The sequence below is a fragment of the Hyperolius riggenbachi genome, chromosome 11, assembly GCF_040937935.1.
Source record: "Hyperolius riggenbachi isolate aHypRig1 chromosome 11, aHypRig1.pri, whole genome shotgun sequence".
Classification (NCBI taxonomy): Eukaryota; Metazoa; Chordata; class Amphibia; order Anura; family Hyperoliidae; genus Hyperolius; species Hyperolius riggenbachi.
The window spans coordinates 112,680,330-112,707,902 of record NC_090656.1 but is presented as its reverse complement, the minus strand read 5'-3'; the positions used below and the strand labels follow the sequence as shown (position 1 = coordinate 112,707,902).

Here is a 27,573-nt window from a genome sequence, read left to right as displayed (position 1 = left end):
TGACGTAAATTATCTATCGAAATATCTATCTGTTGAAAAAAATGATGGTGCATTCCCAGCATAAGTTTCTGGAGTTTTTCTTTGTTGTCAATGGAACTGACTTGCAAATGCCTCCTTTAGGCTCCTAGATTGGAAAGACCAACTGTGAAATTTCATATTTCTATGGTTAACTACGGTCAAAAACCAACTTATTATGGCCTTTGCACAAGGGAGAAGAGGCACCCAGAAGAGATAAAACTTCATTAAAATAAAATAGAAATAAAGAAGAGGTGCTGTGTGCTTTGGCTGTTGCGGGTACCTGGCACAATTGGCCTGAGGAAGTGGGCTTAGAGCCACGAAACGCAATGCCTGTGCTATATAAATGTTTTTACTATACCTTAGTGTTGTTTGAGAGGTAAGCCGCCTCTACTTTATTTCTATTTTATTGGTTTTTAACTCCCTTGGAGTTATGATTCTTTCTGGATTTTAGGGTCTAAAAGCAGTGCAATTTTTTTGCACCCTTTCAGACGCTAAAACCTGGAAAAAATCATGCTGCCAGAGAGATCTGCAGCAGTTCCACATTCAGTCACCTCCCTGGCTCCAGCGCTGCAGTTTTCCCTCCATCCTCCGGGTGGAGCTGCAACTCATGACGACAGCCGCCGATCTCACCAGGAGGAAGCAGAGCCTCGGAGGTGCAGAAGAAGAATGGCGGACGATCCCCTGGGAGGTATGTAGAAACGCCTGCTACGCGCATTGCTCTGCACAAAGCCTCCTGCGGCTATCCCGAGCACAGGTTGGGATTACTGCTCTGAGCTGCGGTTTTCCGCCCCGACCCTTGCTCGGGATTATCGCCAAGGAGGTTAAAGAAGTTTTATCTCTCCTGGGTGCCTCTTTTCCATTGTGCAAAATACTTTCCTTTTTCAGGGGGGGTTATTAGTGGTCTTTGGCCACAACTAGAACCAGTATTGTTTTTAGAGAGCGACCACCCCCAATACACTATGTTTGGGACACACAAGAGGAGACAGGTTGAGATTCTTTACCTGCTAGATGTGGTGGTTGCCCTTCATGCAACCCACCTTTGTATCATTTCTACTCTCTTATTTTCCATTTTTTTTTGTGACATGTTGCGCTGTTGGGCTCCCCATTGACTCTGTGTTTTTTCTCAAGGTGTAGTCACCTCATTCTCAAGGTCAAGTCACCTCATTCTCTCTTCCTGTCAGCCATTTTACGTATGGGCATGAGGATATGGATAGTGGATGTTACGTACGTATGGGCATAATGAAAAGAAATATAGGCGCATGGCCACAGGGGGGAGGCTGGCTGTTGGGTGATTGGAGGCTGGATATATGAGTAGGTTAACGGTCATCTCTTTCTGAGAACACTAGATGGCAGTATATAGTGAACCTATAAAAGGACATTAGCAATACTCCTATCAACTGGAAGTGTTTAAAGTGAACCTCCGGACTAAAAATCTACTCCTAAAAAAAAAAAATCTACTACCTGAAAAGGCTTGGTGTTTCTTTAACAGTTTCACAGCATCAGAACTTTGTTTTTCTTACCAAAGCATCATTTTTAGCTGCATTTTTAGCTAAGCTCCACCCATCAAAGAAAACTGCCAGGGATTTTTTTCCCCCGATGCTGTGCAAAGCATGATGGGATTTCCTATGTTGTTGTTTACGTTGCCTAGCAACTGGGAGGGGTGATCAGCACACAGGACAGTTGGAACTGTGTCTCATGCTCCCTGTCACCTCCTTTCAACCAAAAAGATAGCTGCCTTCATGAAATAAACATTTGCCTGTTCTTTTAAAGCAGGGTGAGTAAGAGATTATATTACCTATCTATTTTCATTACGGTAACATAACTAATGTAACTTAATGACAGTATGTTTGTTTAGGCTGAAGTTCCTCTTTAAATAGAAAACATAACATTTTCTTACAGGCTAAATATTATTATGAGCAAATCATATGAATAAGGATATAACTATTGAAATTACAAGAATTAAGTTTTTTTTGTATGATGGAAAAATGCATAGATGGGTAAAAAATTACTAGAAATTAAAAAAATCAAATTAGTGACCCTGAACAGTAGGTAGAATAAAAAATGTAACTTACCTTGGGCCTCCTCCAGCCCACCCTAGGCCGCGAGGTCATTCGGCGGCGTCCTGGCTCCTGTCCGTGTCCTTCTAGTGGCTCCCGTTACCGGCGACACCCGTGCCAGGTGTCGGGCGACTCTTCCTGGATCTCCACGCTCACCGTCATCATGCCTGCCACCACGCGTCATCACGGCAGCCAGCGTGACAGGTCTGCGCATGCACGGTTTTCTAACTCTAAATCTCGCACAAGCAGACCTGTCACGCTGGCCGATGTAATGACACGTAACAGCCAGCGTGATGACAACGAGCATGGAGATCCAAGAAGAGTCGGTGTCGCTGGTAACGGGAGCCGCCGGAGGGACACGAACAGGAGCCAGAAGGACGCCGGGGGACCTCGTAGCCTATGGTGGACTGGAAGAGGCCCAAGGTAAGTGAAATTTTTTATTATAGGTACTGCTCAGGGTCCCTTTAAGATCAGTATAAGCAGTGGGTATATGGTTAAAGCCGAACTATACAGCTTTCATGCAACAGTATGAAGGCAGACATGGTTCATAACTATATGACAGTGTAATTAATTCAATAGTGGAGGGAAGCGGGCATATAGTAAGGTTATATGATGATAATGATGTGATTGTGAGAGGATGAAGATCAAAAAGAGGGAAGATGCGTGGAATGGTGTTGGGAAAAAAAGAGGGTAAGGAAAACAAGATGGGGAGGGAGTGGGAGAAAAGAAGAGGGGTAAGATACAGAGAATAGGAAAAATAAGGGGGAAAAGAAGAATTTCCACATTAAACATGGGTATTGATCATATTAGAAATTATGCCCCAGGCATTCATTAAAATGAACCTAAATCGAACAAAAAAAACGAGTTTAACTTGCCTGGGGCTTCTACCAGCCCCCTGCTGCTGCCCTGTGCCGTCACTGAGCAATCCTCGCGTCCCCCGCAGTGGCCCTCTTTTATTTGGATGCGTGGCCCCAGTCCGCGTGCCTCCTGATTGCGCTCCTGTGGATGGGAGTGCTTTGTGGATGCGCAGGATGGGGAAATCTCTATTGCGCATGCACAGAACGCTCCCAGCTATGGGAGCGTGATTGAGGACGCGTGCGGCCAGGAATGCAAAGTGGTTACTGACCAGCCAAAAGAGGGGTGTAGCGGGGGAGTGGAGGATCTGTCAGTGACAGTGCGGGCACAGGGCGGCTGCAGTGGGCTGGTAGAAGCCCCAGGTAAGTTAAACTTTTTTTTCGCTTTAGGTTCCCTTTAAGGCATTCAGGTTTAAGTGTTCTTATAGTGAAAATCCAGAACATCTCCCTCACTCTGAGCTGGGTGATTCGATCAGACGAGGGAGACGAGGTGGAAATGTGTTCTATCGGAATCAGCAGAGTGTTGTACAGTGTTAGCCATCAGTAAAAGTTGTGAGTCAGGATAATACCATTTATTGGCTAACTTAAAATAAAAGCAGTAAGCTTTCAGTCAGTATACAGGAATCAGTCTGACGAAGGCTTCATAGCCGAAAGCTTCCTGCTTTTCTTCTAAGTTAGCCAATAAATGGTATCATCCTGATTCAAAACTTCTTGCTTCTATCGGAATGGAAGACATGAGTTTGGGATCTGAATTGTGAAATATCTGAAAAAGGTCTAGAAAGACTATGCTTGGGAAATGAGTTTGTTATGTTTTTCCTATGCTGCCCTAGACATGTACATATTTGTTGGCTGGCTCTAACAACATATTGGAGGCCACATGGGCACGTAATGAGGTAGATGATGTGAGTAGTATGGCAGCTGAATGTGTGTTTTATGAAAATGTCTCCTGGGTGATAGTACAGGTGAAAACGGAGTTCACCAGGGGTAAGGTAGAAGCAACAGAGACATTTCTGAGACAGGCATCTATAGATTTTAGGGGTGTTTGTATCTGTGTGGTCTCTAGTACTAGAGCTCTGGGTCTCCTCGGAGCAAATAGGTTTTTGAGGGTTTATGCTCTCCTAAAAATCAACTTCTGTTTTGGTTCCAGTGTATGTCCTAGACAGGGGTCTTTTAATAGTAATGACCAATGTTTTTTAATGGTGGATCTGACATTTTTATGATTGGAACTGAAACATGTGATGAAGATAGGCTGATTATAGGAGGTACTATTTTATTAGGATTGGTGGTAAGTAAAGTTCTCTGGCATTTTTACGAGCAGATTGTACAAGACTTTTAGGAAAGGAGCATTCGATAAATGTATTCTCTAATATCTTAGTCTGTGCATCCAAGGTAAGAGCAGTTTTTTCTAATGTCACAGACTTAGCCAAACTGTATATTTATATTCAAGGGTTTGTGGTGTGAACTCCTAAAGTGAAAAGAATGGGAAACTACCTTCTAAAGAGATGGCTGTGACAACAGTTCATCAACATCCACCTTAAGGTTGGTTGTGGAGAGACGTAGTGCTTGTAGGAGTGTGCGATTTGAGATATTATTTCTGTACTTGGACTTGATGTGGTTCAGATCAGAAAAAGCTTTCTCACAAATATATGAACTGCCGAACATGGAGACCATTTTCAGCCCCAAGTCCCGTAAATTAGGATACTGTTCTCTAGGGAGAAGTTTAAAGAACGGCAGCCCAGACTCAGCACGAGACGCCAGAAACAAGTCAGCCTGCACTTCACACAGTTCCATTTGGTAATGTACATCTGCAGCTATAATGTCAGCGGTAAGTGGATTATTGAACAATCGGAAGCTGGAGCTCAACTCATTAAATTCCTGATACCTTATGCTGAAGTTCTCAATCAGAACCTCAATCTTTGGAATAAACCTGTTAAAGTTTAAAATAGTTCCACTGTCCTTCATCTCACGGAAAAGTTCCCCACAACACTCAAAATGCGTCAGCTCGTTCCTTAATAAATTCAGTTTTAACAACATGATTTTGTTCCTAAAGGCAGAAATATGTTTGTACAGAAGGCTGATGCTCTGCTCCCTCTCTTTCAGGTTTTTGTTCAGGGCGTTTAAACTTAGTGTAATGTCTGTTAGGAAGGCCAGAGAGCAGAGAAAGTCTGTATCAGAAAGATGTTCCGCTAAGACCTGATCTGACTTTAACTCTGCCAGAAATAAGTAAATCTCTTTTCGAAGTCTGAAGAATTTTGAGAGATAGTTTCCTTGATTCAGCCATCGTATATTTCTGTTCTGTGGCAGATCGCAGTTGGCTGCTTCCAGTTCTTCCAACAATACTTTGAACCGCCTGCGCGTCATTCCGCACTTCTTGTCACTAATCAGATTGGTGATTTTTAGAACTACCTCCATTACATCTGCCATTTTTAACAAAGCCCCCACCAATCCCTCCTCATGCACAATACAGTGTAACAACAAGCAGCCAATGCCGTCTCTCTTTAGGAGGGCAGCAAGGCCGGCATTCTTTATAGACTTAGATCTGCTGCCATCTATGATGATGCTTATGCAACGCTCTAAGCCACCATATTCACCAAGAGCTATTTTCATCTCTTCATAGATATCTTCATCCTTTGCCTTTCCTTGTACAGGAGTCAGATGCAGCAATTCCTCAGACGTGTTAAAATTCTCATCCACAGTACGGATGCAGATGATGAGCTGGTTGGAGCCTGTTATGTCTGTATTTTCATCCACAGCAATGGAAAAGTAAGTGCAGTTCTTAACAGCCTCGTGGACTTTTTCAGTTATGTACTTGTCCATCACTGATATGCGTCGGGCCACTGTTTGGTGGGATAGTGACACAGAGTCAAAATTTTTGGCCATTTCCTCATTCCCAAAAGCCCGAGCCATTTTCACAGCACATTCTTTGATAAATGCACCATCGCTGAAAGCTTTCTTTCTTTTCACAATTTCCTCACATATCAGGAAGGAGGCCTTGATAGCCGCCTTCTCAGTGTTTACGGCCGGTGCCGCCAAGGGGGATTGGCTATTTAGTTTGGTTTTCAGGTCATTTATTACTGCAAGTCTCAGGTCCCCAGTATACTTGGAGAACTGGATTCCATGCTGAGAAATATAGTGCCTCTTCACATTGTATTCCTTGCAGACAGCCAGGATCTGAAAACACACCAAACACTGGGGCTTATTCTCGTTCTTTACAAACAAGTAGTCCATTTCCCAGCTTTCCTTGAATATTCGATTTTCACGGTCCACTTTCCGTTGCCGAGGTGTACTAACTTTTGGACTGTTGGCAACAGGAGGAGCCTGGAATGTATAGCAGAAAATACAGTATGAGCCACTGCATAAAACAATCTAAGGCTGTAGACTCACTATGAGTGCCTTCCCATTTACTTGCATTAAAATCATGATTTTAGAGAGCTAGAGAGTCCCCCCCCCCCCAAGGTAAGTAATGTCTGTCAACCCTCCCTCCCCGCCACACTCTGTTTACAAACCTCCTATAGGGGGAGGTTCATTTTATATATTTTTCCAGAAGGTGTTTAGTTGCCTTCAAAGAGAACCTGTAATTAAAAAAATCCCTCTGGTGGATACTTGCCTCGAAAGGGGGAAGCCTCAGGGTCTCAATGAGACTTCCCCATCCCCTGCAGCTGCGGAGTAACCAGCGCTGGCTCCCTGAAAAGCAATGATATATTTCTTTTCCGTGACCCTGCGCACGCGCACTAGCAGCTCTTCGTTCGGGTGAGGCAGAAATAGCCAAACCCGGTTGTATCTGCTCTACTGCGCAACCGCAAAGGACTTGCGCCTTTGCAGTAAAGCAGACCCGATCGGGTTCAGCTATTTCCGCCTTAATCCAAACGAAGAGCCGGTAGGGTGCCTGCGCAGGATCACGGTAGGTAAATATTTACCTAGCTGCAGTTCAGGGGGCTGCAGCGCTGGATTGCCGGGACACCGGACGACAGGGTAAGCCTTGTTAGGACTCAGAGTCCCCCCCCCCCCGCGGTAAGTATCCTCCAGAGGTTTTTTTTACATTACAGTTTTTCTGTAAAGATGGGTTTTAAAAATCCTATTAGCACACAGAGGCCGGGTCTGCATCTGGGGGGGGGGAAGTGTAAAGTAACAGAGGCTGGGCATTATGTGCAGACCCAGCCTCTGTATGCCAATAGGGTTTTTAAAACCCACCTCGGGTTCTCTTTAAGAGAACCTGAATTAAGAGGAATATGGAGGTTGCTATATTTTTCCCCTTAGAAATAATACCAGTTGACTAGCTGTCATAGTAAACGTAAGGATCCTTTGGTGTTGAAAAGTCGCATCGCACGTTAGGCATGTGAAGCATACAGTATGGTGAAAGCATCCTTCACTGCCACTGTAAACAGGCACATTATCCGGTAACTACACAGCATGCTGTGTGTTACTCCAACTGCCGCATCCGATGTGGACATACCATAGAAATAACATCGCATCGAATTATATTGTCTGTTGCAATGGAACGCAATAGATTCAGGCCCTGTTCACAGTGGTCAGTTGCATTGCAGAACACGTCGGCGTGCCAGCTCATTGCCCATACAATCCTGCGGGGCCAGTTCACAGTACTGCGTTGCAACTAATTAGGTTATTCTAACTTGCTGCATGCAAGCTTTGTATTTAAAAAGGACCACTATCGCGAAAAAGTAGGCAGTTAAATTCTGACCGAACCGACAGGTTTTGAGCCATCCATCTCCTCATGGAGGATTCTCAGGGTTTTCTTTTTCAACAGCATTGCCTGAACAACAGTTGCAAGGGAGGCTGGCTGGTATCTTACTATATTAGCAGTTAAACTGCTGTTCAGGAAATGCTGTTGAAAACCAGGGCTGTGGAGTCGGTACAAAAATCTTCCAACTCCTCAGTTTATGAAACCGCCGACTCCGACTCCAGGTACCCAAAATTGCTCCGACTCCTTAGTCTAATTTTTACAAAAGCTATGGATTTGTTTTAAAATTCATCCGACTCCGACCTTGGCGCTGGTCTACTTTAGGGGACCCACCGTAAATCCCCATAGCGACTTTGAGCTGTGCTTAAAACGGAAAGAATTTCTGCTTTCAGCTCGTTGAAAACCCCACAAGTCATATATCTATGGAAAGCTGAGAATCTGCTCTAACGAATGCCACTTTCGGTGAGCAAAAGGTGAAACTCACCGGCACCGTCGGCCATCTTACTTCTGTGCTGCTCATATTTTTCTCGCTCCTCATTGGAGGGATTGTTAGCTGGGGGCGTGCCAGAAACTGCTCTCCCTTCTCCCCGGACAAGGCTCAAATTTAGAACTAGCTACTGTACTTTCCCTCCCTGGAAATATCTGCTGTACCTGGCTGGGCTCAGGCAGAAAATGTCACATTATAAAGTGAATATATGCTGTCAATTTCTGTCAAAGGGAAGAGCACACGGGCGAGTAAGGAACACAAAATAGCGTCGACCTTTATTAAAAAAATCACTGACTCCGACTCCAGGTACCCAAAATTGCTCCCATTCCACAGCCTTGTTGAAAACAGAGAAAACCCTCAGAATCCCCCATGAGGAGATGGACTGGCCCAAAACCCTTTGGTTCTGTCAGATTTTAACTGCCTACTTTTTTCGCAAAAGTGGTACTTTAAGTCTATGTCCAGTCTCCAATGCAATTCACAGTCATTATAAAGTGAGTGTGTTATGCAACTGACCACTGTAAACCTAGCCTCAGTGTGAATAGATCCATATGCAGGGAGCACTCTTATCAAAGCATTTTTCCCTGCGATTTCTGGGTTTTCTCAGTTCAGCATTGGTTCTGCGATCACATTTTCCAAGTCGCGAGCTTTTTGTTTCCACAAGTGCATTTCAATTGCAACCATGCACAGCATACGGAAAAAAAACAGAAAGATATCTGATTTGCGGGAAAAACACAGATATGGAACAGGAATGAAAGAAAAAGACTTGAGATTCCTGAGCCAGCAATCGACTACAATAGCCAGTGCATGTTTTGCCACGTACACAAAACAGCTAAGGGCTAGCTCACACTAGGTCCGGACACGTATACTTGGTTTCGTTTTTAAAACATTATCAAAACCGGAGCCATGGATAGCAATGTTAAAAATAGCAGCAGTCTTCACACAAACAAAAAACGGATCCGTCTGCGTTTGCAGGGATCCGTTTTCAAAACCTGAACGGAAGGTTCAGATCTGCTGCATTTTCCCGCAACGCATCTGGATCCGATACACGGAGGGGTAGTGGCAAGCAATAGGAAAACAGATCCCTCTCTACACAGGCAGGTGATACAGCCTGTGGGGTATAGCAGCCAAGACGGGGGTGGCAGCAGGGTCATTTCCCCCCCCTCACCTGGGCCCCACTACCCCCTCCAGCTACATGTGCAGAAATTGTTAAATTATAATGTCCGCAGTGAGCGGTGAAGATGACCTTCTCTCTACTTCCTCCGCTCGACGCGTCACTTCCTGCAATACTGCCCTCCGAAGTATAGAGGCGAACAGTGGAAGTGGAGAGGAAAATCCCTGGCCCCGCTCGCTGCGGACATTATATTTTAACAATTTCTGTAGCTGGAGGGGGTAGCGGGGATGCGAGACCCAGGTGATGGGGGGGGGGGGGGGGGGGAACCACCCCTATCCTGGCTGCTATATCCCTCCATCTGGTTTTTGTCACACACACACACACACATATATAAAAACCAAGCAAACGGATCAAAAACGTATACTGCAAAAGGGCAGCATGGATTCGTTTGCGTTCAGGTTTGCCAGGATCACGGACCGCAGGCTCCGTCCTGCAACCGTGCATAGTGTGGACCAAGCCTTAAGGCTTGTTCACACTGCAAGACCTTTTTAAGCGCTAGTGCTTTTAAAGAGCCCTTGCCAATGCAATGCTATCAGAGATTTTTACAAAATCACATCGCTCCAGTGTGAACACACACATAGGATAACATTAGCAAGAGCTTTTAAAATCAAAGTGCTTAGAAAAGTTCTTGTGGTGTGAATTAGCCCTTGCATTAGGCTTTAGTTGCATTTGGAGTCAGACCAGAAGCGTTGAATCAGGATGATACCAGAGTGATCTTTATTATTCAGTGTTGTTTGTAGAGCACTGTACGTCAGACAGCATTACATGAATGTGTAAAAAGATTCACTAAAGTCTGCACAGTAAGGTGATGATAAAAGTTTTTCTATAGATACATGAGCTGACAACCCCTACACTGCTATGCAGCTTGTGATTATGCACGAGCAGAGCATGCTGGGATACGTAGTTCCTTCAGCTGCTGCCCGTGCCCAATGCCTCAAGCAAGCATACCATACCTCGGCGGGCTCCAGAGCTTCAGAGTGGGCAGTGCTGGCATCCATGGCTACAGCGGAACCCCGCTCACTGAACAGGAAGTGCATATGGGGATTACTCCAGCAGGCAGCCACTGGAGAGGAGAGAGCAGAGCACAGCTGCTCTTCCGAGTTTACAGGTGGCGAGGCTGTCTCCTCCGGGCCTGTAGGTGGCGCTGCAGGGTCAAAGGGAGACTAGTACGCATATGGCATTGGCTGCTGTGTGAGCAGTACAAGAGGCTCCTCCGGGCCTGTAGGTGGCGCTGCGCTGCAGGGTCGCCTGTAGGACGCATATGGCTGCAATGTGACAGATATACAGATAGAAGGGCGCAGGTCACGGCGAGGAGATGGCGAGTAAAGTATTGTAAGTATGTGGGTTTGCACGGCGTGTCTCTCCTCTCCTATATCCATGTGAAGCGATTTATTGGCTGGGCTGAGGTCAGGCTCAGGGTGACTCTCAGTGACAGCGTTCTCGTGGGACTACAAGTCCCAGCATGCACCCGTATTCTGTACCTCCTCCAGACAAGCTAGCTACACTTTCCTTACACACAGATGTGCCATACACGTACACACTCTTATAATTATATTTATATTTATGTGGTTATTAATCAGCTTTTCATGACAGTCTGCAGCCAGTTATGATCTTCCCAAATTGCCAACTAGGTGTGATTTATTGGCTAAAAGTGACATTTGTCTCAAATATTGGATATCCTTTTGTGATTCACAGCTGAATCTGTGACGTTTGGAATAGATTCAGGATAGGTTCACAGTACTCGTTGCGTTGCAGGAAATTTCTGCATGTCAACTCACTGCCCATACATTTCTATGAGCCTGTTCACAGTAACTGATTGCATTTTTGTAACTCGCTGCATGCACGCTTAGTATTAAAGTCTATGACAGGTCTTCATTGCAGTTCACACTCATTATAACATGTGCGTTATGCAAGTGACCACTGTGAATCCAGCCTTAGGGCTAGTTCACACTTGCTTTAAAAATGTATCCGTAATTACGTTTTTTGTCCCGGACGAAAAACGGAGCCGCAGATACCAATGTTAAAAATAGCGGCTTTACACACTCCCAAAAAACCGGGTACGCGGGCGATCCGTTGCAGACGTACTCAAAAACTGAAAGCAGAGTCCGGACTTGCTGCATTTTTCCTGGACCCGGAGGATAATGAAAGCCTATAGCAAAACGGACCTCCTTCTTCACAAAGAAAACTGCATACAAAATGTATGCATGCCAACACGGATGGCCAGAACTTCCTTCTCCTCCCCTCAACGTCATCTCTGACAGCTTCCTGTTTACAAGCTGAGAGAGACGAGAGCAGCCATCATGGCCACCTGGAGGTTTATAAATGTGGAGGACCTCATAATGGCCGTCCAGGAGTTCCCAGAGCTCCACGACGAGCCATGAGAAGCACAGCGACCTTCCGCACTGCAAGCTGTTATGGGAGTGCATCACCAAGCAGTTTGTGGACGAGTATGACCAGCTTGCACCCAGGAAGCAGAGCCTCCACTGTAGTACAGGAAGACCCCCATCCAAGCCAGGTTCATCCAGTACAGATTGACAATGGGGTCCATGGTGCTGCCTGATGTAGTACTTTCTTGCCTGCAGTATTCTCAAGAGTGCTTCAAACACATGGTACAGACAATAGACTATAACCAAACCACTCCCAGTACAGCAAAACCACTCCAGATCACTTGCCATTGGTACAGGCACTCACAAAAACCTCCCCAGGACATTCCATATGCCTTTAAATGGTCAAAACACTATTTTTTTCTAAAGATAGCCGCTCCCACTGGCTTCCTAGTGGTCAAGAGGTGGGAAACGGGTAAATATTAGCAGCATAGCCCCTCCCACTTCCTTCCTATTGGTCAATAACAATTGCATTGGGCCAGGTACGTATTGGCCATATTTTTTGGTTGAAAAACAGAGTGGAAACGGATTGCACTTTTTTCTACAAACGGATCCATTTGCGTTTCGTTTTTTGTTTACACGGAGCCCGTCCGATTGCAGACTGCGATCTGCAACCGTATGTAGTGTGGCCCAAGCCTTAATGTATGGAAATATCGGTATATGGCTGCCAGGATTACAGCAGCACACTATGAGGCCCCATTCACACTGCACGCGTTCCCATCTGCATCTCGGGAATGCGTGCAGGTGGCCGACACGCACGACATCAGACCGTGCATAGACTGTACTGTCTGATGTTCACACTGCATGCGTTCCAGACCAGTGCGGTCCGGGAACGCATTCTGTACGCATTTTTTCCAGAAACGCGTGGCTGACCCATTCATTTCAGTGAATGGGATCAGCCACGCAACGCATACAAACGCGGATGGTGTGTGTTTGTATGCGTTACGTTCTGAACGCACGGCCGTCCGGCGTTTGCTAATGTGAACAGGGCTTTAAGTTGCGCAGCAATGCAGGTGGCTTTGCGTGTCAAGCTCTATAGGCACACTTGACCGACTTTGCCAGAAACAAAGGAGTATTGATGTATTGGCTTATAATCGGTACAAAAGTGGAGTGAGGGTACCAACAACAACAAAAATAAACAGCAAATATAGTGCCAGGTGGTGCCCCAGAATAGATTAGCCAGGTGAATGCGGTCCCCAGAATAGATTAGCCAGGTGAATGCGGTCCCCAGAATAGATTAGCCAGGTGAATGCGGTCCCCAGAATAGATTAGCCAGGTGAATGCGGTCCCCAGAATAGATTAGCCAGGTGAAAGCGGTCCCCAGAATAGATTAGCCAGGTGAAGGCGGTCCCCAGAATAGATTAGCCAGGTGCAGGCGGTGCCCCAGAATAGATTAGCCAGGTGCAGGCGATGCCCCAGAATAGATTAGCCAGGTGCAGGCGGTGCCCCAGAATAGATTAGCCAGGTGCAGGCGGTGCCCCAGAATAGATTAGCCAGGTGCAGGCGGTGCCCCAGAATAGATTAGCCAGGTGCAGGCGGTGCCCCAGAATAGATTAGCCAGGTGCAGGCGGTGCCCCAGAATAGATTAGCCAGATGCAGGCGGTGCCCCAGAATAGATTAGCCAGGTGCAGGCGGTGCCCCAGAATAGATTAGCCAGGTGCAGGCGGTGCCCCAGAATAGATTAGCCCGGTGCAGGCGGTGCCCCAGAATAGATTAGCCCGGTGCAGGCGGTGCCCCAGAATAGATTAGCCCGGTGAAGGCGGTGCCCCAGAATAGATTAGCCCGGTGAAGGCGGTGCCCCAGAATAGATAAGCCCGGTGCAGGCGGTGCCCCAGAATAGATTAGCCCGGTGCAGGCGGTGCCCCAGAATAGATTAGCCCGGTGCAGGCGGTGCCCCAGAATAGATTAGCCAGGTGCAGGCGGTGCCCCAGAATAGATTAGCCAGGTGCAGGCGGTGCCCCAGAATAGATTAGCCAGGTGCAGGCGGTGCCCCAGAATAGATTAGCCAGGTGCAGGCGGTGCCCCAGAATAGATTAGCCAGGTGCAGGTGGTGCCTCAGAATAGATTAACCAGGTGCGGGTGGTGCCCCAAAATAGATATCCAGGTATAGGTGGTGCCCCAGTGTAGTTAGCCTATAGGTGCTACAGTATAGATAGCCAGGTAGTGCCCCAGTAAAATCTTACATAACCCTGTTCCAGCGCACACTCCTGTTGCTGGGCTCTCCTCCTCTCCCCGGACTCTCCTCCTCTCGCCGCTTCTTACCGCTATGGTTACTTCCGGCAGCAACTCAGATGTCACGAGAGGCTGCTGGGTAACCATGGCCACAGGAGTATATGCGGGAACGGGGCTAAGTAAGTTGCTGCGCCCCTTGCCACCGACACTGTCTGCCCTGCCTGACACTTCTCTCCTGGGGGAGAGATCCGCTATTTTGTCTGCGGCCCCTGGGGGACCTCCTGACAGCTGCCGATATACCCCCAGGTTGAGAACCACTGACCTACAGTGAATGTCACAGCACTGCATTGCACACAGATATTCATGCAGCAGTGAGCTGTGAAGTGCATAAGGGTCCTTTTACACTGCGTCTGTTGTTTTCCATCGCAACGGGTATTATAAGATTCCCAATGCAATTATTTCTCTGTGGTGCAGTCACATAAAGGGCCTGATTCACAAAGCGGTGATAACTCAGTTATCATGCCTAAAAGACTTTAGGCGTGATAACCTTTGCACTAGCAGAGTAATCACCGCTTTGTGCTGCTGATCGCGCAAAGTCCCATAGGGCTTAATGGGTGCTGTGTGCGCAGCGTGGTGCGCTATGCGCGTGCCTGCGCGATTCCACGCGCAAAACTTTGCGCGAGTTACTAGAGATCACGCCTAAACTAAGTTTAGGCGTGATAAAGGGCTTTTCACAGCCGTGCAAAGTGTTTGCACTGCTTTGTGAATCAGGCCCAAGGTGTGGTGCAGCAGGTCCCATCGGAGTGCTGTGCATTTACAGTGGCAGTGAAGCATAATTTCAATGTCTAGTATGCATCACACTTCATATGCTGGGAATATACCATGCGTTTTTTTGGCAGAAGATGGCTCGATAGATAATTGCCGTAAGGTGTGATCTGATTCTAATCTATTTTCTCATAGAAGTGCATGGAAATTGATCGAAAAAGGATTGGCCAGTAAGGCCCCGTTCACATCACAAACGCGGATGGCCATGCGTGCGGAACGCGTGCGGACCGCAACGCGTACGAACGCACGCCATCCGCGTTTGTGTGCGTTGCGTGGCTGATCCCATCACTGAAAAGTGAATGGGACAGCCATGCGTTTTTACAAAAAATGCATGCAGCATGCGTTCCCGGACCGCATGCAGTGTGAACATCAGACATTGCACTCTATGCAATGTCTGATGTCATGCGTGTCAGCCACCTGCACGCGTTTCCAAAACGCGGCTGGAAACGCGTGCAGTGTGAACGGGGCCTAAATCTGCCCAAAAAACTTACCGTGTATTCCCAGCATAAGGCGCAGTGCGAATATGGAACACCGTTGCAACATTTATAGTGTGAAAGGACAGGTCTGTGGAGTCAGGGTCAGGGTAATTTTGGGTGCCATTTAAACTGTAATTAAAATAGAAAATATGATATAATGTTCTATTTCTCAGAACACACACACACACACACACACACACACACACACACACACACACACACACACACACACACACACACACACACACACACACACACACACACACACACACACACACACACACACACACACACACACACACACACACACACACACACACACACACACACACACACACACACACACACACACACACACACACACACACACACACACACACACACACACACATGCTGTAAGTATAAAGCCTGATGTGTAGCCGTGTCACTAATAGAGATGTAATTAAAATAGAATATATGATATAATGTTCTATTTCTCAGATAATAACACACACACACACACACACACACACACACGTCTATGCTGTAAGTATAAAGCCTGATGTGTAGCCGTGTCACTAATAGAGATGGTCAATGAGATGGAAATAATTCTGCGTTGATGCTGGTTTATGCAAATGTACACACTCTTTGCTCATGAAATCAAGTGATTTGATATGTTGTTAAAATTTGGTTTGGTGAGTACGAATTAAATGGTACCTGAGAAGGATGAAAAGAAAAGTTTTATACATACCTGGGGCTTCTTCCAGCCCCCTTCAGGCTAATCAGTCCCTCGCTGTCCACCTCCACCACCTAGATCTTCTGCTATGAGTCCTGGTAATTCAGCCAGTCAGCACAGTCCGGCCGCGTGCCGCTTCCACAGCCAGGAGCGTTCTGCATCTGCGCAACAGTGCTGTGCAGGTGTAGTATGCTCCCGGCGGTGGAGTGTGTGCATGCGCACTACGCCAGACTGGCTCAAGTACCTGGTCCCATAGCAGAAGATCCAGGTGGCGGAGGAGGACAGCGAGGGACTAATTAGCCTGAAGGGGGCTGGAAAAATCCCCAGGTATGTATAAAACTTTAATTTCATCTGTCTCGGGTTTTGTTACACAGTAGTAATATACTCTACATATGCACTCCCCACAGAGCTGCAGGGAATCCACTGAGAATGTTGTGCACATAGACAACACCTCTGTGTTCAATCACCCATAAACCTGGTTCAGATTGTGTAATAGAGGAAGAATAGCCTCATTCCCCTGTGCAGAGTACCTGCACATCACTCTTACATGTACCCACAGTTACATTGCCTTGGGCCTGATAGATGTTCTTTGTTCCTGTACCTTTTTACAAGTACTCTTACCAAGGACTATTTTTAGTCTATGACTAAAGGGAATAAATATAGTAGTCTACATATCCTTCTCACTTCAGTTGTCTTTTAAAATTCCTAAGCGTTGGCAGTTAAGAGACGAATTTCATGTTACATACTCTCAATCAACAAGATTGTAATATGCAAATTAGAGGAGTCGGAGTCGGTGGATTTTTGTACCGACTCCACAGCCCTGTGAAAGGACACCTGATGTGAGTGAGATATGGAGACTACCATATTTATTTCATTTGAAACTATTGCCTTGCTGAAAATAAAATGAACCTGAAGCCCAAGGGCTCGAGGAGGTCACCCCTCAGGAGAGTTCGGGGTTGTTTATGTGAAAAGTCACAAGGTGGAGTGGCGCCCAAGAGTATAAAATATTAAAAACAAGAGCATGAGGTGGCTTACCTCATTCACGACACTTGCGGTATAGTACAAAAAAAGTTTTTATGTAACGCAAGGCAATGCATTTCGTGAAACCCAGGGCTGTGGAGTTGGTACAAAAATCCACCGACTCCTCAGTTTAGGATTCCTCCGACTCCTGGACTCCGAGTCCTCTAATTTGCATATTACAATCTTGTTGATTGAAAGTATGTAACATAAAATTAATCTCTTAACTGCCAATGCTTAGGAATTTTAAAAGAAAACTGAAGTGAGAAGGATATGTAGACATACATATGCCATATTTATTCCCTTTAGTCATAGACTAAAACTAGTCCTTGGTAAGAGTATTTGTAAAAGGTACAGACCGCAACAAAGAACATCTATCAGGCCCTAGGCAATGTAAGTGTGGGTACATGTAAGAATGATGTGCAGGTACTCTGCAGGAGAATGAGGCGATTCTTCCTCTACTACACATTCTTCATGCACAATCTGAACCAGCTTTATGGGCGATAGACAACACCTTTGTGTTCAATGTGCACAACATTCTCAGTGGATTCCCTGCAGCTCTGTGTAGAGTGCATATGTAGAGTATAGTGTGGTGAACATTACAGAAAGTCATGCGCAATCGCCAACGACTTGCGTAATGGTCCAGCCCATTACTGTCAGTCCTGTGTAGAATAAAACAAATACCTTTCCTTTTGCTCTCTTCCACTGAAAGCAAAAGCCTCTCACCCCATATCCATTGTCCTGGTATCATGGAAAGGAATTTCACACCTCGCTGACCTCCTGCCGAGGACCATTTCCTGCTTCAGCCCTCTCCCAAAAGAAAGCCAGCTCGAACTGGCCAGATAAGAGCTCCCTCCAAACTCATAGACTCAAACAAAGGGAACTTTAATTTATTAATAATTCAGAATAGGTTTGTCGCAGAAAGACAAAAGTTACATTTTCGGATACCCATAACGCAGTTATATCATTCCTGACAGTTAGAAAATTGTAATTCAGGTGAAACGGTAGAGAAACGGCTTTATCCGGCCTGCGTAGAGTGAATGCGATAGAATAGGCATGTGTAGCCTCATTTCATACGGGGTCGCAGGTCGCTTATGAATATAGTCTCGGATTTGCGATGCGCCAATCTGGGGCGGATTCACACAGATTTTTAATAATTGGTACATTTTCTTGCTCTGAGTCTGGGGGTGGCAACCTTGCTGCCAGGAGATAACCCTGCCTTAAACACACCTACTTTCAAGGTAGTGACAGCCCCAAAACTCAGGTCCTATAAAAATGGGGCAGGACCAAACCCGCTCAGTTCTCCAAATTCCATCGACCAGGAAAGTCCATGCCTGCGTTCAAGGAGAACCGATGCATGCTGTGTTCAAGGACTCTTAACCTTAATGCCTACTTTTAACCAGCTGAGCGGTCTGGACGAGCTCAGCTCGTCCAACACCGCCAGCGGCTGCCGCTCAGGCCCTGCTGGGCCGATTTTAACGAAATAAAAAGCAGCACACGCAGCCGGCACTTTGCCAGCCGCGTGTGCTGCCTGATCGCCGCCGCTCTGCGGCGATTCGCCGCGAGCAGCGATTCGCCGCGAGCAGCGGCGATTCGCCGCGAGCAGCGGCGAAAGAGGGCCCCCCTAGCCGCCTGAGTCCAGCGTAGCCGGAACAAAAAGTTCCGGCCAGCGCTAAGGGCTGGATCGGAGGCGGCTGACGTCAGGACGTCGGCTGACGTCGATGACGTCACTCCGCTCGTCGCTATGGCGACGATATAAGCGAAACAAGGAAGGCCGCTCATTGCGGCCTTCCTTGTTTATTCTGGGCGCCGGAGGCGATCGGAAGATCGCCTCCGGAGCGCCCTCTAGTGGGCTTTCATGCAGCCAACTTTCAGTTGGCTGCATGAAATAGTTTTTTTTTTATTTAAAAAAAACCCTCCCGCAGCCACCCTGGCGATTTAATCAGAACGCCAGGGTGGTTAAACTGGACTGTGTTTCTTCATTCTCCAAATGGACTATCAGCCATGACTAAGTAAGAACTTTCTATTTTTACTCCTTTATTTTTAAGCTTTGTGATGTTAATTGGTGTATATAACTGTATGTTTTGTTATTAAACGTTTTAAAAATCATTTAGCGGTTATGACCTGTTGCTGAATATACACAATCGTACCTATTCTACTGAAATCGCTACCCTGTGTTTAACAGAAGTGTGCCTTTATAACCCGTATGCGAGAACCCAGCCCAGATATAACGATCTGACCCAGGTTCCTGCATACTGCTAAGGGTTAATAGAGCGTTCTCTAAGTCCTAGTATAATTACAGTAGCGGGCTGTGTAACCCGCTTGGTAGCAGATCTTTGAATTATATGTGTGAGGTGAGTCCTTTGGCGTCTGAACGCTCCCTCCGCGAGTCAGTTCATCAAATTGCGAAGTCTGGTTACCCTTCGTGGTGAGCAAAATGACCGTGTGAGAGGATTTCTGACGCTGATCGATTGACCCGATCCGCAGACCTGCCTTGAGGTCTGTGACATATAGTACTACTGTGTAACAAAGTAAACCTGAGACAGATGAAATTAAAGTTTTATACATACCTGTGGCTTCCTCTTCCACTAGCCACCTTCAGGCTAATTAGTCCCTCGCTGTCCTCCTCCGCCCCCTAGATCTTCTGCTATGAGTTCAGGTACTTGAGCAGTCTTGCTTTGTATGCACACACTCCGCCGCCGGGAGCGCACTACACCTGCGCAGCACTATTGCTCAGGTGCAGAATGTTCCTGGCTGTAGGAGCGGCACGTGGCCGGCCAGCACTGACTGGCTGAATTACTGGGACTCATAGCAGAAGATCCAGGTGGTGGAGGAGGACAGCGAGGGACTGATTAGCCTGAAGGGGGTTGGAGGAAGCCCCAGGTATGTATAACACTTTTCTTTTCATCCGTCTCAGGTACCCTTTAATTCGTAGTCACCAAACCAAATTTTTACAACATGTCAAATTATTTGATTTCATGAGCAAAGAGAGTCATACATTTGCATAAACCAGCATCAGTGCAGAATTATTTCCATCTCATTGACCATCTCTATTAGTGACACAGCTACACATCAGGCTTTATTCTTACAGCATAGATGTTATTTAGTGTATATATAAGAGATTCCTTATAAGACACATCATATATACTGTACAGTCACAATCAGATATGTATATCTGACTTTAAAAATACGGGGACTGCTTTATTGAAGCAGCACAAGTAACTCATTTTGATTGGTTTATTTCATTTTTGTGGACTAAGCACAACTCTTACTGTATATATAAATTATTTATGATGACTATTATCTGAGAAATAAAATATTTTATCATATTTTCTATTTTAATTACAGTTTAAATTCATTAGGAGTCAGAGTCGGTGCATCCACGACTCCGACTCCCCAGTCGTGGTGAAACCAACTTCACTTCATCAAGCCAATAACTACCAGGTGAAGATAATAATCTAACATCAAATAAAGGAATTTATGGAGGGGATAGCATATGTAGCCATGTATGATAGTGTTAGGAGTTTGACCTAGACCTTTGGATGATTGGCAGAGAGCGGCAGCATCAGAGGGGCAGAAGGAGAAGTGGATGAGATTGACAGCAGAATACAGTAGGGAATGCAGTGATGCCAGTCTGGTTTTTTATGTTTATTTTATTTTTTTTGGGTGGGTCGCAGAGTAGGATTACAGTAGTCATAGGTGAAATAAAAGTTATGCTGTAAGCCAGTCGGAGATCGCCTTCTTATCCACACAGGCCTGTTACATTTTCCTCTGTCTGCAGAAGCAAAGCTTAGTGACTGACATATCCTTAATTACGTAAATCCCTGCACTTCAGTTCTAAAGGTGCGTACACACATGCGACTATAGTCGTTTGTAACGATCGTTCCCCGATCTTTACCAACGACGATCGTTACAAAAAACGAACCACCGACTATTAAGTCAAACGACGAACGAGCCAAATCGCTACAAAAGAAAGTTCTGTCTCGGCGGATTTTAACCAACGACGATCGTTTGCAAAAGTAGTACATCGTTGGAAACGATCGTTTGTACCAGGCTGGACATGCGCATTTCACTTTTTCTCCAGGGAACTTTACAATTTTATGCGCAGGCGCATTGAGTGCTTTTACGTGGTGTAACGTTCGTTCTAACGATGTGATCGTTACACACTTTTTAGAACTAACTTTACTCCGGTCGTTCTTTCGTCAATTAAAAGATCGTTCGTCGTTAACAACGAACGATCGTAGTCGCATGTGTGTACGTAGCATCAGGCCTCTGCTCCTAACACGGGCTGGGTCTTTCTGCTCTTCATTTTGGATTTAAATTACTTTTCGTTGTAAAATGCAATAGGGGAAGTGGATGTATTCAGCTGGGAAGGAATGTTTTGTATTCCAAGGTGGAGCCAGCAGCAATTGTGCTGTATAAAAACTACTTTAGTCAGTACCTGCGTATTATCCAGCCTTCTGATTTTGACTGCTTGCTGTTTTAAAAAGAACCTAAACTGAGGCTTTGTATTTATTTCCCTTTAAATGATACCAGTTGCCTGGCTATCCTGCTGATCTCTTTGGCTGCTGTAATGTCTGAATCACACACCTGAAACAAGCATGCAGCTAGTCCAGTTAGACTTCAGGCAGAAACACCTGATCTGCATGCTTGTTCATGGGCTATGGCTAAAAATATTAAAGACAAAGGATCATTAGGCCATCCTGGCAATATGCATTTTCCCTTTTGCATTAGGTACCCTTTAACCACTTGCCGACCGTCCACTACCAATTGGCGGCTGCAAAGTGGCACCCCCAGGACCGCGTAACACCGATTGGCGGCACCTGGGGGACTGATCAGCCCGGGGATTGCGCGCATAGATGCGCAAGCATCCGCCGGCACTAGGTCCACCCGCGACATCAACCCACCGGCCAATTGGCAGCGCCGGCGGGTTGTTAAACCCCGATCTGCCGCATACAAAGTGTATAAAACACTTTGTAATGTATACAAAGTGTATTATACAGGCTGCCTCCTCCCCTGGTGGTCCCAGTGATCGAGGGACCACCAGGGCAGGCTGCAGCCCTCCCTGTCTGCACCCAAACACACTGATCCTGCCCACCCTGCCCTCTGATTGCCCACAGCACCCCTCAGACCCCCCCCCCCCCCTTGCCCACCACCCAGACCCATGTTTGCACCTAATCACCCATCAATCACTCCCTGTCACTATCTGTCAGCGCTATTTTTTTAGGTTAGGTCCTAAACTGCTTCCTGGGGGCTCCTGATCACCCCCCCCCCCACACCCTCCGATCCTATTAAGTTTTGGTGACCCTTTCCCCAGAAAATTCACATAATTGTGCAAGTTTTCTCAAGAAAATACATGTAACGTGAGCAGATTTGCCCAGAAAATTCGTTCAATCATGTCGGCAAATTTGACCAGAAAATTGTTCAATCATGTCAGCAGATTTGATTATAAAATACGTGCAATCATTTAACAGATTTGACCAGAAAATACGTGGAATCATGTGGCAGATTTAACCAGAAAATAAATGCAATCATGTCGGCAGATTTGACCAGAAAGTACGTGCAATTGTGTCGGCAGATTTAAACAGAAAATACGGTGCATGCAATCATGTGGAAAATTTGACCAGAAAATACATGCAATCGTGTGGCAGACCTGGCCAGAAAACACTTCAACCGTGTAGCAGACCTGGCCAGAACATACACTACACACCTGGCTGCTAATATAAATGAAAAAAAAAAAACATTTACTCACCTGAAGCAGAGCTCCTGTCCTGGCCTCCGTCCGGCGCGTAGCTCCCACGATCCTTTGCAGCCAGCAACTCAAACTCCCGCGCTGAGAGCAGGGCTACGGGAAAATGGCGCCCGAAGCCCTGCTTTGCAGTCTCAAAGTCTCCAGAGCAGGGCTCGGACGCCATTTTACCGCAGCCCTGCTCTGCCGGCTGCTGCTGCGGTGAACTGACACGGCATCTATTAGACGCCGAAAGTCAGTTCGCTGGGGGTTGCTTGGAGAATTTTAGGGAGTGCTTCAGCACCCAAAGCACCCCCTGTCGCCGCCACTGCCCCCAGTATAGGTAGCTAGCACAGTTGCCCCCAGTATAGGTAGCTAGTTGCCCCCAGTGAAGGTAGTATAGTTGCCCCAATATAGCTGCCCCCAGTGTAGCTAGTATAGTTGCCCCCAGGATAGGCAGCATAGCTGCTGCCCCCCATGCAGGTAGTGCTGCTGCCCCCAGTGTAGCTAGTATAGTGGCCCCCAGTATAGCTAGTATAGTGACCCCCGTATAGCTGCCCCCAGTATAGGTAGTATAGTTGCCCTCAGTATAGCTAGTATAGTGACCCCGTATAGCTGCCCCCAGTATAGGTAGTATAGTGGCCCCCATAGTTGCCCCCAGTTTAGGTAGTATAATGGCCCCCAGTGTAGGTAGTATAGCTGCCCCCAGTGTAGCTAGTATAGTGGCCCCAAGGTAGCTAGTATAGTGGCCCCACCCCCCCAGTGTAGGTAGTATAGTGGGCCCCCATTGTAGGTAGTATAGTGCCCCCCCCCCCCCCAGTATAGCTAGAAGGAGGGGTGACAGGAATAGCAGCAGGGAGGGGGGACATATATCCCCCTCCCTCACCTGGGTTCTCTCCCAATAATTGGAGGCGCAGAAGAGGCACGTGACAGCGACGCAGCGTTCCAGCGGCTGATACGCGGAAGTGATGTTAGTATTCTCCGCCTGCCCGTTTGCTGCCCGCATTTTGGAGAGGAAGAGAAGCAGAAGGAGGGGACCCAGGTGAGGGAGGGTTCCCTGTCACTCCTCCTTCTAGCGCTGCTCTTCCCCTCCTGCATCTATGGGGGGTTGTGGCGACACCCCCCTGGCTGTCAGTCACCCGGGGCGCTACGCCCTCCTGCGCCCTATGGTAGGAACGCCACTGCTCCCCAGTGCATTATTTACATCTGTTCTCCCCTCTAATCACCCACTGATCACCCATCAATCACCCCTGTCACTGCTACCCATCATACCCATCAGATCAGACCTTCATCTGCCCCTTGTGGGCACGCAATCACCCGCCCACACCCTCAGATCGCTCTCAGACCCTCCCCCCCCCCCCCCCCCGATCACCTCGCCAGTGCATTGCTTGCATCTATTCTCCCCTCTAATCACACCCTGATCACCTATCAATCACCCTGTCACCACCTGTCACTGCTACCCATCAGATCCTAATTTGCCCCTTGCGGGCACGCAATCACCCGCCCACACCCTGAGATCGCCCTCAGACCCCCCATAATCACCTCCCTAGTGCATTGATTACATCTATTCCCCCCTCTCACACCCTGAGACACCCATCAATTACCACCTGTCACCCCCTAGCACACCTACCCATCAGATCAGGCCCTAATTTGCCCCATGTGGGCTCCTGATCACTCGGCCAAACTGTCAGATCCTCCTCAGACCCCCTTTCCGATCACCTCCCCAGTGCATTTATTGCATCTATTCTCCCCTCTAATCACCCCCTGAGACACCCATCAATCACCACCTGTCACCCGCTAGCACTCCTACCCATCAGATCAGGCCCTAATCTGCCTCCTGCGGGCTTCTGATCACCCGGCCAAACCCTCACCCGCCCCACCGCAGTGACAGAAATTTTTTTTCTGATTACTGCAAAAAAATCACTGTACAATAACTGTGGCGCTGTAAAGATCAGTTTTTATTATTATTTTTTTTTATTTTTTATTTTTTTTTTTTTATCAAAACCCGGAGACCACAGCTTTCTACTTCGCAAGTACTCCCTTTTGCTAGGTAGGTGCTCTTTTTTTTCCTGGGTAGTCTCAGAGGAATACCCCCTAAATTTAGCAGTCCACCATGGCAAAAAAGGGGTATTCCGATGAAAAGGCCGCCGAGATTCTGGCCCAGTGGGGTGAGTGCGATTTGGGAAGCCTCATCCGACGAATCATCCGGGTCAGAATACGAACCGGTTAACAGCAGTGGCACTCTGACCGATAGCAATGACGAGGTTGAGGTCCCGGCTAGAGCCAGGCATACCACACCCCATGTCACTGGACTGCAGGATCAGACTCAAGGGCAGCAGAGTGGTGCTAGCTCTGATCCGAGTTTTCTTGGTGAGGCATGCACCAGCAGCGTAGCATCTCCTGGACCTAGCACCAGTACTATCGTAGACCCTGGTGAAGTGGCGAGCACCAGCATGGTAGTAGAAACTGGTTCGGTGGCACGTGCATTAAGACCCGAGGTGCATCCACCAGCAAAACGGGCCCGTACTGCCCATGGTCTCAAAGAGGTGCTGGCAAATCCCAATTGGCAATCCCCTGGTTCCGCCGCACCCGTGCTGCTCCCTTGCACTGCCCAGTCTGGAGTCCAGGTGGAGACAGATAATCTAGGGTCGGCCCTGGATTTTTTTCTTTTTTTATCGGTTCTGCACCGTGGATCTCTACGACTTAATTGTGGCTGAGACCAACCGTTATGCCACACAATACGCAACCGCCAATCCGAGAAGCTACCATGCCCAGCCTTTTTGGTGGAAACCACTCCAAGTTTCCAAATTTAACATTTTTTTGGGCCTTCTCCTTAACATGGGTCTAGTCAAAAAGAATGTATTGCGGTCTTATCTTGGAATTCTAGCACCTCATGAAACATGACAGGTGCTCAGAAAAGTCAGAGATGCTTCAAACTGGCGAAATTCACTTTTTGCACCATAGCTTGTAAACGCTATAACTTTTACCCAAACAAACAAAAAAAATCCAATAAGTGTCTATTTATTGATCAAAGACATGTAGCAAAATAAATTTAGACAAAAATGTATGTAGAAATTTTACTTTATTTGAAAAATGTCAGCACAGAAATTTAAAAAAATCATTTTTTTGCCAAAATTCATGTCTTTTTTGATGAATATAATAAAAACTAAAAATCACAGCAGCAATTAAATAGCACCAAAAGGAAGCTGTCTTAGTGACAAGAAAAGGAGGTAAAATTAATTTAGATAGTAGGTTGCACGACCGAGCAATAAACCGTTAAAGCTGCAGTGGTCTGAATGGAAAAAGAGTGTCTGGTCCTGGGGTTTTAAGACTGCAGTACTTAAGTGGTTAAAGAGCAGCTGTCTCAAAAATCTTAAAATTTAAAACACATACAAATAAGAAGTATGTTTCTTCCTGAGTAAAATGAGCCATAAATTACTTCTCTCCTATGTTGCTGTCACGTACAGTAAGTAGTTGAAATCTGACATTACCGACAGGATTTGGGCTAGTCCATCTCTCCACAGGGGATTATCAGCATGGCCTTTATTCTTTATAAAGACACTCCCTGAAAAAGATACAAAGATGCTGGCCATCCTCCCTGTTCACTGTAAACTTTTTTGCAGTTGGACGGAGCAACTGCCATTCACTAAGTGCATTTTGAAACTAAACAAAAACCCTGAGAATCCCACATGAGGAGATGGGCTAGTCAAAAACCTGTCGGTTCTGTCAGATTTCTACAACCATTTTTCTCTGGAAGAAACATATTTATGTTTACTTTATGTATTTATGTATACTCACTAATATTTACTCTCCTGTGGAAATATACATACCCTAGTTGGAAAGACTTTGGCCTTGGCTTTCATTTGCACTATGCCCCGTGTTACTGTGATGCACCATTCCAGAGTTAGGGGGTAGATGAGATAATATGTAGTAACCATTTGGTTGTCTATAGCAGAGACTGTGGAAGGGCAAAGCAGACACGAGGGAGGGCAAGTGTTCTATACATCTAATTTATTAAGGCATCTCCAGAGGGGATAAAAAAAGGTGCAGCTATCCCGGGCACTGGGAAAGACTGCATGTACTAAGGGAGTCATGGGTGAAGCTGAACCGTCATGGGAGATACTCCTGCACCAGCCTTAGAGACAGTATGGTGTTCCGGAGCTTCCAGCTCATACTAAAGACACCCGCAGATCTCACTCTCTGTGCTACAGAACATGGCTAATGAGGGCTTCTGACCAGTTACTTCAGTTTATTCATTTGATTTGAACTTATCAAGTAATTGTACACATATAAAAACAATCCATGCCTCTGTGTGCCTGGAGTTGGGTGGTTAAAGGGAAACTTGACTGAGGATATGGATTTTTCCTTTTAAAATAATACCACCTGGCTCTCCTGCTGATCCTGTGTCTACTACTTTTTGCCACAGCCCCTGAACAAGCATGCAGATCAGGTGCTCTGACTAAAATCAGACTGGATTAGCTGCATGCTTGTTTCAGGTATGTGATTCAGCCACTGCTGCAGCTAAATAATTCAGCAGGACTGCCAGGCAACAGGTATTGTTTAAAAGGAAACCTCAATATCCCTCTCAGTTTAGGTTCCCTTTAAGGGGGTTAAATATGTTATACTGCTATTAACATGGTACCCTCCTCCAGGGTGACATAGTGATGAACTTGCTGTATTGGTCACGTAGCTGAAGTTTACCCGATGTGACATGATACATGTGTATATACAGTGCCAAGGACACAAATAACTAGGCTGTTTTGTTTTTTTTCTCCTGCCTGAAAGAGTTAAACTTCAGGCATGCAAGTGACCGTTTCTGTCTTGTCCGACCCTTAAAGAAAACCTGTACTGAAAATAAAAGTCAAAATAAGCATACACAAGTCATACTTACCTTCCATGTAGTCTACTCCTCAGTGTCTTTCTCCTGTCCCGTGTCCTATTTGTTCACTATGATTAAGGGAATTTTCCGT

General features: G+C 46.5%; 2 protein-coding genes across 6 annotated transcripts in view; one reads left to right on the top strand and one right to left on the bottom strand.

Annotated features, from left to right (window-relative positions):
- Window positions 1-2,358: 2,358 nt before the first annotated feature.
- LOC137538881 (general transcription factor II-I repeat domain-containing protein 2B-like) lies at window positions 2,359-27,573 on the bottom strand. 2 transcript variants are annotated; one of them, XM_068261292.1, is made up of 2 exons: window positions 27,495-27,573; window positions 2,359-6,247 (listed from the first exon to the last, which is right to left on the bottom strand). In XM_068261292.1, the coding sequence occupies exon 2, from the start codon at window positions 6,155-6,157 to the stop codon at window positions 4,424-4,426; it is 1,734 nt and encodes a 577-aa protein (XP_068117393.1). In that variant the 5' UTR covers window positions 6,158-6,247; window positions 27,495-27,573; the 3' UTR covers window positions 2,359-4,423. The 2 variants fall into 2 exon arrangements, with proteins under 2 accessions (XP_068117393.1, XP_068117392.1); XM_068261291.1 differs by lacking the exon at window positions 27,495-27,573 and adding an exon at window positions 10,240-10,419.
- The window catches only part of MRPL23 (mitochondrial ribosomal protein L23), a 268,118-nt gene continuing 248,315 nt past the window's right edge, over window positions 7,771-27,573 (top strand). Inside the window, exon 1 of one of the 4 annotated variants that reach the window (XM_068261297.1) lies at window positions 7,771-7,852. Coding sequence is in view for 2 of the 4 variants with exons in the window: in XM_068261296.1 (XP_068117397.1) it covers window positions 10,602-10,618 (17 nt within the window). In the remaining 2 variants the exon portion in view is untranslated. Of the gene's footprint in view, window positions 7,853-10,338; window positions 10,619-20,225; window positions 20,320-27,573 lie in introns of those variants that run through there. The other 3 variants (XM_068261296.1, XM_068261295.1, XM_068261298.1) reach the window with 3 other exon arrangements.